This window comes from Populus trichocarpa, chromosome 9, assembly GCF_000002775.5.
Source record: "Populus trichocarpa isolate Nisqually-1 chromosome 9, P.trichocarpa_v4.1, whole genome shotgun sequence".
Taxonomy (NCBI): domain Eukaryota; kingdom Viridiplantae; phylum Streptophyta; class Magnoliopsida; order Malpighiales; family Salicaceae; genus Populus; species Populus trichocarpa.
In genome coordinates this window covers 10,852,700-10,864,817 of record NC_037293.2, presented here as the reverse complement: position 1 = coordinate 10,864,817, position 12,118 = coordinate 10,852,700, and the positions used below count along the sequence as shown (strand labels likewise).

General features: G+C 36.4%; 2 protein-coding genes across 2 annotated transcripts; both read left to right on the top strand.

The window, feature by feature from the left end:
• The first annotated feature begins 1,452 nt into the window (after window positions 1-1,452).
• Window positions 1,453-6,039, top strand: LOC7494249 (L-ascorbate peroxidase 3). The gene is made up of 9 exons (XM_002312929.4): window positions 1,453-1,709; window positions 1,802-1,926; window positions 2,009-2,058; window positions 3,031-3,096; window positions 3,176-3,224; window positions 4,705-4,787; window positions 4,884-4,963; window positions 5,052-5,154; window positions 5,644-6,039. The coding sequence occupies exons 1-9, from the start codon at window positions 1,597-1,599 to the stop codon at window positions 5,833-5,835; spliced, it is 861 nt and encodes a 286-aa protein (XP_002312965.1). The 5' UTR covers window positions 1,453-1,596; the 3' UTR covers window positions 5,836-6,039.
• Window positions 6,040-9,380: 3,341 nt separating this feature from the next.
• LOC7494250 (myb-related protein 308) lies at window positions 9,381-10,952 on the top strand. The gene is made up of 2 exons (XM_002312930.4): window positions 9,381-10,112; window positions 10,205-10,952. Exons 1-2 carry the CDS (start codon window positions 9,850-9,852, stop codon window positions 10,755-10,757), a joined length of 816 nt encoding a protein of 271 aa, XP_002312966.1. The 5' UTR covers window positions 9,381-9,849; the 3' UTR covers window positions 10,758-10,952.
• Window positions 10,953-12,118: the final 1,166 nt, after the last annotated feature.

The following is a 12,118-nucleotide window of genomic DNA, read 5'->3' as shown; positions in this document are numbered from 1 at the left end:
TGTTCGGGTTTCCCGTGACTGTGTTTTGGATTCTGCTGCAGAAGCAATGGAGATGTATTCCTCGGGGAAAAGCTCACTCGAAAGAGGTGTTTATAACACCTTATTCACAAGTCTTTAGTGCAGAGGGTGTTGATGGTCCTGTCACACTCTTAACTCGAGAACATTACGAGTAATGTTTGGCTGCTTTTCCTGATGCTTTATCAATCAGAATACATTTGTGATTTAGGCAGTACAGAAGCAATAAAGTAAAGCCCTTTGGTTTTAGTAGGTTCCGCGGCTGTTTTAACTTTTAAGCAATCTATTCTCTCCTGTTTGAATTCCTGAGCCTTTTCAGGACCTGGCAGGGTAGCCTGTGGACTGTTTCGTTAGATGAAGAACCAAGTCCAAGTGAGAACAGAAAGCTGGGAGCCAAGGGGACCAGAAGTGGCAGTGTGTTTGACAAATTTCTGACAGACTATTCAGGAGTTGAAAACTCTGGTAGGCATTAGGCTTTTGCGCCTTTATAACGATTTTAAGATATGATTTGTCAAGCAAGAGATTGGTTCTCCTCGAGCATGAGGACTCTCACAAGTCACAATAGTTCAATCGTTTCAGCAACCTTAAATAGCCCACTATTTAAGGTTGCTGAAAAGATTGAACTATTGTTCCGAGACAGAGGTTGCGAGGCTTCTAGTTCTGGTGCACGCTGCTGCTGGTGTCTTGAAAACAGATAAAAATCCAGTATGAATATACGAGGTGTGCAGGATGCAGATGAGCATGGCAATCTTGAGGAAAGAATCCCTTCTTTCAAACTGACTATTGCTCATAAACTTGGCAAATTCGACCATCCCCTCCTCTGAATGGACAAACGGACCTGCTACTGAAATTGGGTCTGCACTGATACATGGTGGAGTGATGGCTGGTGGGAAGGGGTCGCTACTAAGTTCGTGCCAATGTTCTGCAAGTTTACTTTTCAAGTGAAAACTTATCTCTTACAATCCATTTGAAAGTTGACTTGGTAATTTATATATATATTTTCCAAGCATTTGAAAGTTGACTTGCTAAACACGAGTAATATATTGAATTGTCTTGATTAATTCAATATAAGATTTTTAAGTTTATTAAAGATTTGTTTTTTTCAAAACATTTTATAAAAAAAAATTTTATTTTAATTTTTTAAAATTGTTTTTTCAAAAATTATATATATAAAAACCTAAATCGAAGTTATTTCAATAAGTTAACATGAATTTATTTTTAAATAATATTATTTTAAAATAAATTCATGTTAGCTCACAGACCTGAGAATTGATCGAAACAACCCTAACAACTCAGGTTTTGGACCGGCTCTCGTAAATTTGGTCTTGAAGCAAATACAGGGTCTTTCACGAGTTGAAAAAAAAAAAAAAAAAATGTAAAAAAAGCATATAAAACATCGACACCCAAGCTCGCTGCCACGTAGCAATCTCAACAAGATTACCACTGATCCCACCCACGCAAAATCCAAACTTGCCAGTTTATCCAAAATTTAAAGCTCTCATTTCATTTTATAGGCCAGTCCTCTCAATTTCACTCTTTCCTTCTTCAAGTTTGTTAGAGTCATAGAGAGAGAGAGTTTCGATGGCGTTACCGGTCGTTGACACAGAGTACCTGAAAGAGATCGACAAAGCACGTCGCGATCTCCGTGCTCTCATCGCTTACAAAAGCTGCGCTCCTCTCATGCTTCGCTTAGCGTAACTAACCAACTAACTAACCACTCATTGTCTTTGTTTGAATCTTTCTGTTTCGATTGATTTTTTATTTTCCGGTTATGGTTTTTTTGAAGGTGGCATGATGCAGGAACGTATGATAAGAACTCGAAAACAGGAGGAGCTAATGGTTCGATAAGGAATGAAGAAGAGTACTCTCATGGTTCTAATAGTGGCTTGAAAATAGCTATCGATTTTTGCGGTTAGTTAGTTCCACTGAAATTTAACTCACTTGATTTGTTGATTTTTTTTAAATATTTGATTATGATTTTTTAATTTTTTAGAGGGAGTGAAGGCGAAACATCCGAAGATTACTTATGCGGATTTATACCAGGTGATTTTCTTTGATTAATTGATGAATTGTATAATTAATGATGCAGATAATTAAATACCTGTTTAATTAATAATAGTATTTTCCATTTTTATGTCTATTTAATATGTTGTTTCACAGATTTGGTAGTTAATAATTAACATTTATCTTGATTTTCTTGTCAAAAAATAACATATGTGGATATGTAACTGAAAAACTTGTGATTATAATGTAAATGAGGTAGCGATTTTTCGTGTGGGTGAGTGGAGAGGTGGAACATGCATGGAATATTCCAAGGATCACACACCACACACGCACACGTGTCCAGGAACGCACGCTCATTTTCCTGGGGAATGGAAAAACTAACTATATAGTTTGTGGATAGAGATGCAAGTTCTTAGGACGTTACAACCACTGACACGACTAAATCACAAGGCTTGAAGTTTTAAAATGTGTCTGCCTGACCTGTCTAGTCAATCTTCTCAATAATTTTACGTTAATTGCAATGAAATGACGAGTTCTATTAATGCAAGTATAGTGTATAGTGTTCCTGTCTCGTTGTCATCCATGTTGGTATCGAGCGCTCACGAATATTGATACCAACGGTGTCCTTTTAATTGATGAATAGGTTTCTAAGTTTTGCAGGGAAGAATTTGGAGAGATTTTCTTCTAGTATTTTATCCTACCTATATAGGAGGAATTTGTTGATGGATATTGGGAGGTGGACACTATCAGATGTACTATCATGGATTCACGGTTGCAGCTCTGATCCTTGGCAGGATACCCAACTATATTTGCCAAACTATGAACACACCAGCAAACCTTAAATTCCATGATTGTTACATCAGTCGGTACATTCAGTTCAAAATGAGTGTAGTTGTTGATATACAATGAGTGGTGGTTTGAATATGAAATATTTGAATATTCTGAGTATAATTGTTGGGTTTCCAAACACAATGAGCAATTTGATTCATAGTCAACAACATTCATGTTCAGCTTGCAGGTGTTGTTGCAGTGGAGGTCACTGGGGGTCCAACCATTGATTTTGTTCCTGGTAGAAGGGTATGTGATTGTGGCATTTCTCGGCGATATAGGTGATTATGAGTTCATAACAATGCTGACTATATGTCCGATCTCTTAGGATTCAAATATTTGTCCCAAGGAAGGGCGACTTCCAAATGCTAAACTAGGTATTTTCAGTATTTTAATTATTGTGGAAACTTCTTTAATTTAATTCAGGGGCTGGAAATTCTCAAATCGCTGTTTGCTTTCTTCTAATGTCATAAACTTAGCTAAACCTGATTCAAAGGGAAGGTGAATTTATGTGTTTTGTTGTGTCTTTGTCATTCTGTAAATAAGCCATCCATTGCATGTTTACAGTATCAAGAGAACTAATAGTTAAGGGGGTATGCGCTGTACAGGACTGATGCGCAGCAGACTAGTTTCGCTGGCTATAATTATCCATTGAATTTAGCTGTCTTCAAGTAGTCTTCTCAGTCTATTGAATTTCTATTTCAAAAATCTAGTTTTCCAATTTTTGAGAACTTATGTTCCATGTGGACCTGAAAGTTCTTTCCTTAACGTGGGTATTGTGTTGAACACGAGTTGAAATGTTAGCCAGGATTGTAAATTGTTATGGTGTTTGGCTAAGAGGCAGAACCATCACACAAAATGCAAAGCAAGTTCATTTTGGGGACCCAATGCATTTGTTTACTCTAAGCATTGCACATGAAGATACATGCTAGATTTTCAGGCAAGATTATTTGTAGGTGAATCACTTATAATTGCTTGTTTGTTGGTTTCAGAACCTTTTGTATGTTCTGTCTCATAAAATTACTCCTAAATCCATAGAGTTCTACCATTAGTAGGTGGTTTAACGTGGAGGAGTGTCAGGTTCTCGTATCTCAATTCATGCGATGATCTTTACTTGCGTTGGTTCTGCTGATAGAGCAGTCATACTGATCTGTTCTTTCATCTCATAACGCGCATATATTCGTGCTGATTTCTGTGTAAGAAATTTGTGTGTAAGTTGTAATTTGCAGGTGTTCTATGACTAAAAAATTGATGTTGTTTGATCTTCGTATGGGCTGTTTATTCAGACTTTCAGCATAGGAAGGGGCGAAGCTACACATTAGGGAAGGGGGGCAATTGCACCCCTTAATTTGTCATAATTATCACTTTAGTCCTTATACTTTCAATTTTGTTTGATATTTTTAAATAAAAATACATTAGTTGCCCAACATAATTTTCCTAATTCTTAACTATGAAACCCCTTTAATTTTTTATACTTCCCACTTTAATCCTTTTACCTTTCAATTTTTCATGATAATTTTAAATAAAAATACATTAGTTACCCCCATAATTTTCTTAATTCTTACCTATGAAAACAATTTCCCCACCTTAATAAATACTTCTAGCTTCGCCACTGAGCTTAGGGGAAGCTAATCGAAGATGAATATTGATGCAGAACTGAGAAGTTTCATGGGGACCATTTCACATTTTAGACAGCTACATATCAATGATTCTTGTCTGTTCTTTGGAATCTGCTCACATTGATCCTTAGAAGAGTGCCTGTGGGTTGGCTATGCATACCTGTTGAAAGTTCATATGTTTAAATAGGGCACTTTGAAAGGACTTGTATTTTCACTCTTCATTTATGAACCATGGCAGGTTCACCACATTTGAGGGACATCTTTTATCGGATGGGTCTGTCTGATAAAGATATCGTGGCACTTTCTGGAGGTCATACTCTGGTAATTCTGTAGAACTGTTTCTGATGTTCTACGTAGATCTGATAAGCCACATATGCTCAAATCTGTAATTCTTTTGGCGGATATTGTTCTGTTTAGGGAAGGGCACATCCAGACAGATCCGGTTTTGAAGGGCCCTGGACTCAGGAACCTCTAAAGTTTGATAACTCGTATTTTGTGTAAGTTTTAAAGCAAGCTCAGCATACTACCATTTATCTGTGTAGAGATTATGAAATTAATTAATCTTTCACTCACTGGCGGTACTAGGGAAATGTTGAAAGGGGAGACAGACGGGTTATTGAAACTTCCAACAGACACTGCTTTGTTGGATGACCCTGCGTTCCGTCCTTATGTTGAGCTGTATGCTAAGGTAATGTGGGCTTTTATTTTTACCAAATGACTTGTTGCATGAATGGCTCGTCAAAACTTTTCCGATCCCCTTTCAACCTGCTTTGATTTTTCAATGCAGGTTGGGTCTGGATAAAACTATTGGCTCGACCATCTTGAAACCTAGTTTTATGCATTTTATTTTCCTTTTGATAGATCTTTTTTAAGTGATGGATAACGGTTCGAAAGTGGTTTTTTTGAACACCAATGAATTACATTGTCCAGGGTTAGTTTGGACCCTAATATATCTTACCCTAAAGTGGGCTTTCTGGCCCTTTTCAAGCTTCTATTCACCAACTAGCATCCTTATGGTTCTTTGCCCCCCTTGGGATTGGGAATCGCAAGGGTAAATCTATACCTTGGTGTCGTAGTTAGATTCATGGACTGTGGGGTGACTTCAACGTGCTTGCTTAACTCTGGGGGTATAATATGATACGTGATTTCTTTTTGTTCAATTTTTATTGTTTCTCAGGACGAAGAAGCATTCTTTAGAGACTACGCGGCTTCGCATAAGAAGCTTTCAGAACTGGGGTTCACTCAAGGGTCTTCTGGGTTCAAGGTAAAGGATACCACTGTACTGGCACAGAGTGCAGCTGGAGTTGCAGTTGCTGCGGCTGTTGTGATCCTTAGCTATTTCTACGAAGTTCGCAAGAAAATGAAGTAGACGCTGGCTAACCTTCTCATGTACTGTTATTTTCTTGAACAAATCAGTGGCATTTGCTTAATTTTCACGGCCCACGAGCTGAATACTCAATATTTGTATCCAATAATAGCCAAAACACATACTTTTACTCGATACAAGCAATCTCTTTTCATTGCAAAGTCAAATATCAAAACACATGTATGACAAATGAATTTCTTTGATCAATTTGCAAACTTATTGTGCTAGAAAGTAACATCTTATTAACAGGTATGCAAAATTCCGGTGATGTCTCTTGCATTGAAGACTTTGGTACGCATGGTTAGGTGCGTGCCCACACTACTCTCGATGCTTTCTTTCTTATCTTTAATAGTGAATCCAACTTTTTCAATGATATTGATTTGAGTGTTCATTTCAAACGATAAGCAATGGATTGGAAGAGCTGGGTGTATGGCTATGGTGTCTTGCGTTCCTCACCTGTCGTTGTTCATGTTTTCTATCCTGAGACATATTTTAATGCTTTCATGAACAGCGGAAGTCTTTCCACTCTCTCCACAACCCACTTTAGATCCAGAAAGAAACAAATCAAGTCCTTGAATCTGAGGTTTATCATGATTGGATAACGAAGGCCCTAGTTTATTGGGTAGCTTGAGACGTCTTACGGCCTGAGACGAAACTTGGTTATCTAAACAGTAAACAGTATATTCACTGTTTTGGAGCATCGATTGTGAATATACACATGGAAGTGGGCTTGTTTCCTACTCTTTCATGGTGGATTCAAATTCAACAAAAAGTCACGAGAAAAAAAGTTTCTCATGGCATTGAACAGAGATGCAGGGACAGAGGAGCTGGTGCTGTTACCAATTGATCTCTTCTTGTACTCCATCGCAGTGCCTTTCCTCTTAAATCTGCGTTTGCTTCAATACTTAAAGACCCTTTCCCCGTTATGTGGTGCTTTACAGTATTACCCTTGTGGTTCACACGAAACAGTATTACCCTTAGAATAAAAGTGGGATTTGGTTAGGATGGATGTAGAAGATCTGATTGGTTCTTCTCTCCATCAATAATGTATCCAAAAAATAAAAGTGCATTAATTTGGTTTGGAGAAAGCGTTGTTTCGAGCTATATCCTAACTGTGGGTCATAGGAAGCTGCCTTGTGCTAACTGCTAAGGTTAAGGAGTCCCACATGGGGAGGGCTGCCAAAGAGTTTTAAGGACTCTGCCACAACCCTGCTCAGTACCTAAGCACATGACATTCACGTGCTTGCTTAGCTGGCTATCACCACTTATTCTTGAGTGTTGCCAATCCTAAGCTTAGTCCTAAAAAAACCTATTGTACCAAATCACAAATTTGATTGATTTTTTTCCTTCTCTCTCTCTCTCTCTCTCTCTCTCTCTCTTTTTGGGCAGTTATTTGTTTGTGTGCACAAATAGTAGAAGGGACCAGTAGGGAAAGAGACATTTGTGCCAACTAACAGTGTACAATAACCTAACTGATTGAGGTGATGAGATTTGTACTGAAACAACACAGAGACATGAATGATTAATGTATATGTGATTTATTTGTACGGTGGAAAGTATTTTTTGAAATAGCTTTTTATGAAAAGTTATTTTTAAAGAAGTTATTTTTTTTAATACATTACAGTGTTATAAAATAATTTGAGGAAAATATTTTTTTAGTATTTTACTATGTTATAAAAAATAAAATAAAAAATAACTTAAAAAATCTAATTTTATAAACTATTTTTTAAAAATAAATAAATAAAAATAAAAATAACAAAGATAAAATCTAAAAGATAAAGAAATCAAAAGATGATAAAATTAAAAAAAATTATAATTTCATAAATTATTTCAAATAAAATGAATATCAATTAATAGAATGGGAACCAAATTTGATAAATAAAAAAATTCAATTAAAAAAAATAACAATCAAAATAATATGGATTAAAGTTGATATAAAATTCAAATTAAATCAAACTCTAAGAAAAAAAATTCAAAACAAAATATTAAGGATTAAATTTTATATAATCAATAAATAATAATATATTTTTGAATTTTTGATAATTTTAAAAAGTGTTTCCGGCTAATAAAATCAAGTTAAATTTTACTTTAACTCAAAAATATTTTTTATTCATAAATTTTTTTTAATGATAAAAAAAATCAGAAAAATTTAAAAATTGATTTTTAGAAAACGGAAACAAACAAGACTAGTTATTGTAAAAAAAAGAAGAAAAGAAACGCATGTAATTGTAGATGTTGCAAGAGTAAATTCTTTTGTTGAGCAAATCAATGTCTACCTTCACCCTTTAATTCTCGAGCATAGCCATTATTAAATGTAGCAATAACTTGTCTTTGTTGTGTGGTTAGTTTTTGAAAGCTGTGTGGATAAGCTTAGGTGGGGTTCTGTGAAAAACGAAGGGGGGAGGGGGAGAGGGAGAGGTCTGTGTGGGAATAAAATCATACAAAGTTTCAACATCCAAGGGAGCCCAGAGTCGGACCAGTCGAGAGATGGTCAGAGACGGTGAAAAAGTAGGTGAAATACACACATAAGTTACACAAGTGGACATCCTTCCCTCTCTCACTCCATTTGACAGCAACTTCTACCCATGATCCTTCACCCTTCCCGTCCACTTGGATTTCATGATGAGATATATATATATATATATATATATATATATATATATATATATATATATCTATGGAGATAGAGAGAGAGAGAGAGAGAGAGAGAGAGACTGTGTGGTGGTGGGTAGCAAATAATTCGCAAATCGGAGGGGAGAGATAATAACAACAAAAAGGTGAATCAACCTTCTTATTGCCTGAACTTGTACCACAAGGTTTGGAGAAAAAAAAAAAAAGAAGGAAAAAAAGTGGAAGGTGAACCAAATCCCACATACAACCACAACCACGCTCATTATCTTTTTCCCTATTCTTCCCTTTTCTTTCGTCATCTTCCCTTGAATCCAACCTCCAACTCTTCTAGAAACCCCCCCCCCCCCCCCCCTCTCTCTCTCTCTCTCATGCATACCAATAGAATAATGAGCCACAGCTAACTACCATCTGCACACTTGAGCATTTCTTTTCCATTACCCATCACAACTAACTTACTAATTAGCAAGATCCTCAGCTGAAAACCATGAACCTAACTTGATTCATTTAAGCCTAAAACAGTCCCCAGATCTTGTTGCAATGAGCTAAGATTAATATCTACTCATTTAAATAGTGGGGTTTTTTTTTAATGGGATTTAAGTCCTATAAAACCTCACCGTTAAGCATCTGAAACAGTCCAGATCAAGATTATCAAATTCCAGCTCCATTGGTTCACTCACATATGAGCAGAGATGGATTCCTTAGGCGTCAAGATAATAACTAAAAAGAAAGATGTAACCGATTCGTTGTAGGATAAAGGGCATTTAAGAATCATGTAAGCATGGTGATTGGTCATAAAAAGAAAGAAAGAAGGAAACTGGACCTCACTACAGACCCACCCTCATCGGTGTTAGTTCCAACAACAATAGGGATATAAATATAAGGGCGTGCATGAATTCTAGTACATGTTGTCTCGTGAGCTAGGGAAGATTGGAGAGCCATCTAAAGCAATTAATCAAAAGTTGTCCAGAGTTAAAGACAAGAAAAAATGAAATAAAAAAGAAAAAGAGGGAGGGGACAGAGAACACACCATGTCCTCCTGCCTGCAATTTAATATAATCTTACTTTACACCTACCTGAAGGTTAGCTATATTTAATGTCCCTTTTTTTGATGCTAATACCATCAAGAGAGATACCACCAGCCACCCCCTCGACCCCGTCTCACCAACTCGCATCTAGAAGCAATTAGGGTCACTTCTACCCCCTTCCCTTTCTCTCTCTTTCTCTCTAAAAGAGTCAAAAGCCTATAAAATCACTTCTCGAGGGCCGGCCTTGATGTTCTAGCAACAAGAAAAAAGGAGGCCTCCGTCTCTAGTCCTACCACAACACCGCACACCCTTCTAAGGAAAAAGAAAAAGAAAAAAGACCCACCAAAAATATCCTACTGAAATGGGAAGGTCTCCTTGCTGTGAAAAAGCCCATACAAACAAGGGTGCGTGGACCAAGGAGGAAGACGATCGCCTTGTTGCTTACATTAGAGCTCACGGTGAAGGTTGCTGGCGCTCACTTCCTAAAGCCGCTGGCCTTCTTAGATGTGGCAAGAGTTGCAGACTTCGTTGGATCAACTATTTAAGACCTGACCTTAAACGTGGCAATTTCACCGAAGCAGAAGATGAGCTCATTATCAAACTCCATAGCCTCCTTGGAAACAAGTAAGCATAGCTAGCTAACAATAGAAAAAGATTAACCCTTTTGTATATAGTTGACTATTTAATGCTAATGATATTTGTTATCCTTGCCGTAGATGGTCACTCATAGCTGGAAGATTACCAGGGAGAACAGATAATGAGATAAAGAATTATTGGAACACACATATAAGAAGGAAGCTTTTGAACAGAGGCATAGATCCCGCAACTCATAGGCCACTCAACGAACCAGCAGTACAAGAAGCCACAACAACAATATCTTTCACCACGACTACTACTTCAGTACTTGAAGAAGAGTCTCTGGGTTCTATAATTAAAGAGGAAAATAAAGAGAAGATAATTAGCGCAACTGCTTTCGTATGCAAAGAAGAGAAAACCCAAGTTCAAGAAAGGTGTCCAGACTTGAATCTCGAGCTTGGAATTAGCCTTCCTTCCCAAAACCAGCCTGATCATCACCAGCCATTCAAAACTGGAGGAAGTAGAAGTCTTTGTTTTGCTTGCAGTTTGGGGCTACAAAACAGCAAGGATTGCAGCTGCAATGTTATTGTGAGCACTGTTGGGAGCAGTGGCAGCACTAGCACAAAGACTGGTTATGACTTCTTGGGCATGAAAAGTGGTGTTTTGGATTATAGAAGTTTAGAGATGAAATAAAGATATTTGGGGCTAATTAATGTTGATGCTGTAGTTGAAAAAGAATGGAGAGAAAGGAGAAAGGGATTGCCTATTAAATTGAAAATCTCTTTATTAATTCCTCCATTTCTTTTCCTACTCTCAAATTTGTATGAATTCATGATTAGTGCATGATAGTGCACATATACTATTAGTGCAGGTTAGTGATCATTATAATTGATGAGCCTTTTCCACCCTTTTTGAGATTTGATTTGTTCTCTTTGCTTGATTCTTCAGTTTTTGGTGTTGCCAGCAGGTAAACATATAAAGCAATAGTTAATTAATTAATACCCTTATTAGTCCTCCAAAAATACCATCCCCTTCAAAATTATTTCTCTAAAAGATTTGAATTCAAGATGTGTTCCCTCCTCTCTCTTGTGGTTTTAGGGGTGAGTATTGCCGAACAAGATGTCGATCCATTTGCCAAGAACTTGAGAAATGATAGATCATCTACAAGGATCTTACCATGCCCGCAATTTTATTTTATTTTAAAAATATTTTTTGTGAATTATCTTGTTGTCGATTTTAGAATCTTTTTGGGATTGTCTTTTTTGGAAAAGTTTGATTTGCTTTAGTAGAAAAATAAAATAAAATGGATAAGCCGTGAGAGGAGGAGAAACGAGGAGGGTGGGTAACCCATCTTTTCTATTCCAATAAAAGCGTATATAAAAAATGTGGAGAAACTAAAAACTGTCTGTAGTACCACTCTCTACCAACCTTATATTGATTATCCAAGCCCCATAATACATCCAACCACTGTTATAAAACCCCGTCGTTTAGACCGGCTTGAATTGAAAAAAAAAAAAAGCTTGACCCAACTAAAACTCGGGTTAACCAGTATTCAGGTAAAATCCAATAAAAAACTTGTTGAATATTTTTTAGTAAGATGTAGCTTTTTTAGTTAATTAGGGTTAACATTTTCGAACCGTGACCTGATAACAATCGAGTTTTAATCGGATTTTAAAACTATCCAACTAATTATATTGCATGGTTGAATTCGGATCAAACCCTAGCTAGCAATGATTACATTTTGGATTGGCTTACATTTAATTTCAACAACCACAATTTATTTTAGATGTTGTTTAACATTAATTATAAATACAATATATATATATATAAATTAAAGAGTGAATCTTCGTTTATCGTTTCGATTTCGTGAAAGATTATGAATTCATAGTTTAAAGAGCGAATTCACCTGTAGTACGAGTCAATATATATCTTGAAGGTTTTGTTCTAGTTTAAAGCATTAAATCTAGTAAGAAAAAACGGTGCGGTGATAACGTGAAATAATGTGTTTACATGGATTTATTAATTAAGGGTTGTTTATATACATTAGCAGTTTA

Coding starts and splice junctions, on each gene's coding strand:
- LOC7494249 (XM_002312929.4), top strand. CDS start 1,597: ATGGCGTTACCGGTCGTTGACACAGAGTACCTGAAAGAGATCGACAAA. Junction 1,927..2,008: donor AATAGCTATCGATTTTTGCG/GTTAGTTAGTTC, acceptor TTAATTTTTTAG/AGGGAGTGAAGGCGAAACAT. Junction 4,964..5,051: donor TTTGATAACTCGTATTTTGT/GTAAGTTTTAAA, acceptor TGGCGGTACTAG/GGAAATGTTGAAAGGGGAGA.
- LOC7494250 (XM_002312930.4), top strand. CDS start 9,850: ATGGGAAGGTCTCCTTGCTGTGAAAAAGCCCATACAAACAAGGGTGCG. Junction 10,113..10,204: donor CATAGCCTCCTTGGAAACAA/GTAAGCATAGCT, acceptor TCCTTGCCGTAG/ATGGTCACTCATAGCTGGAA.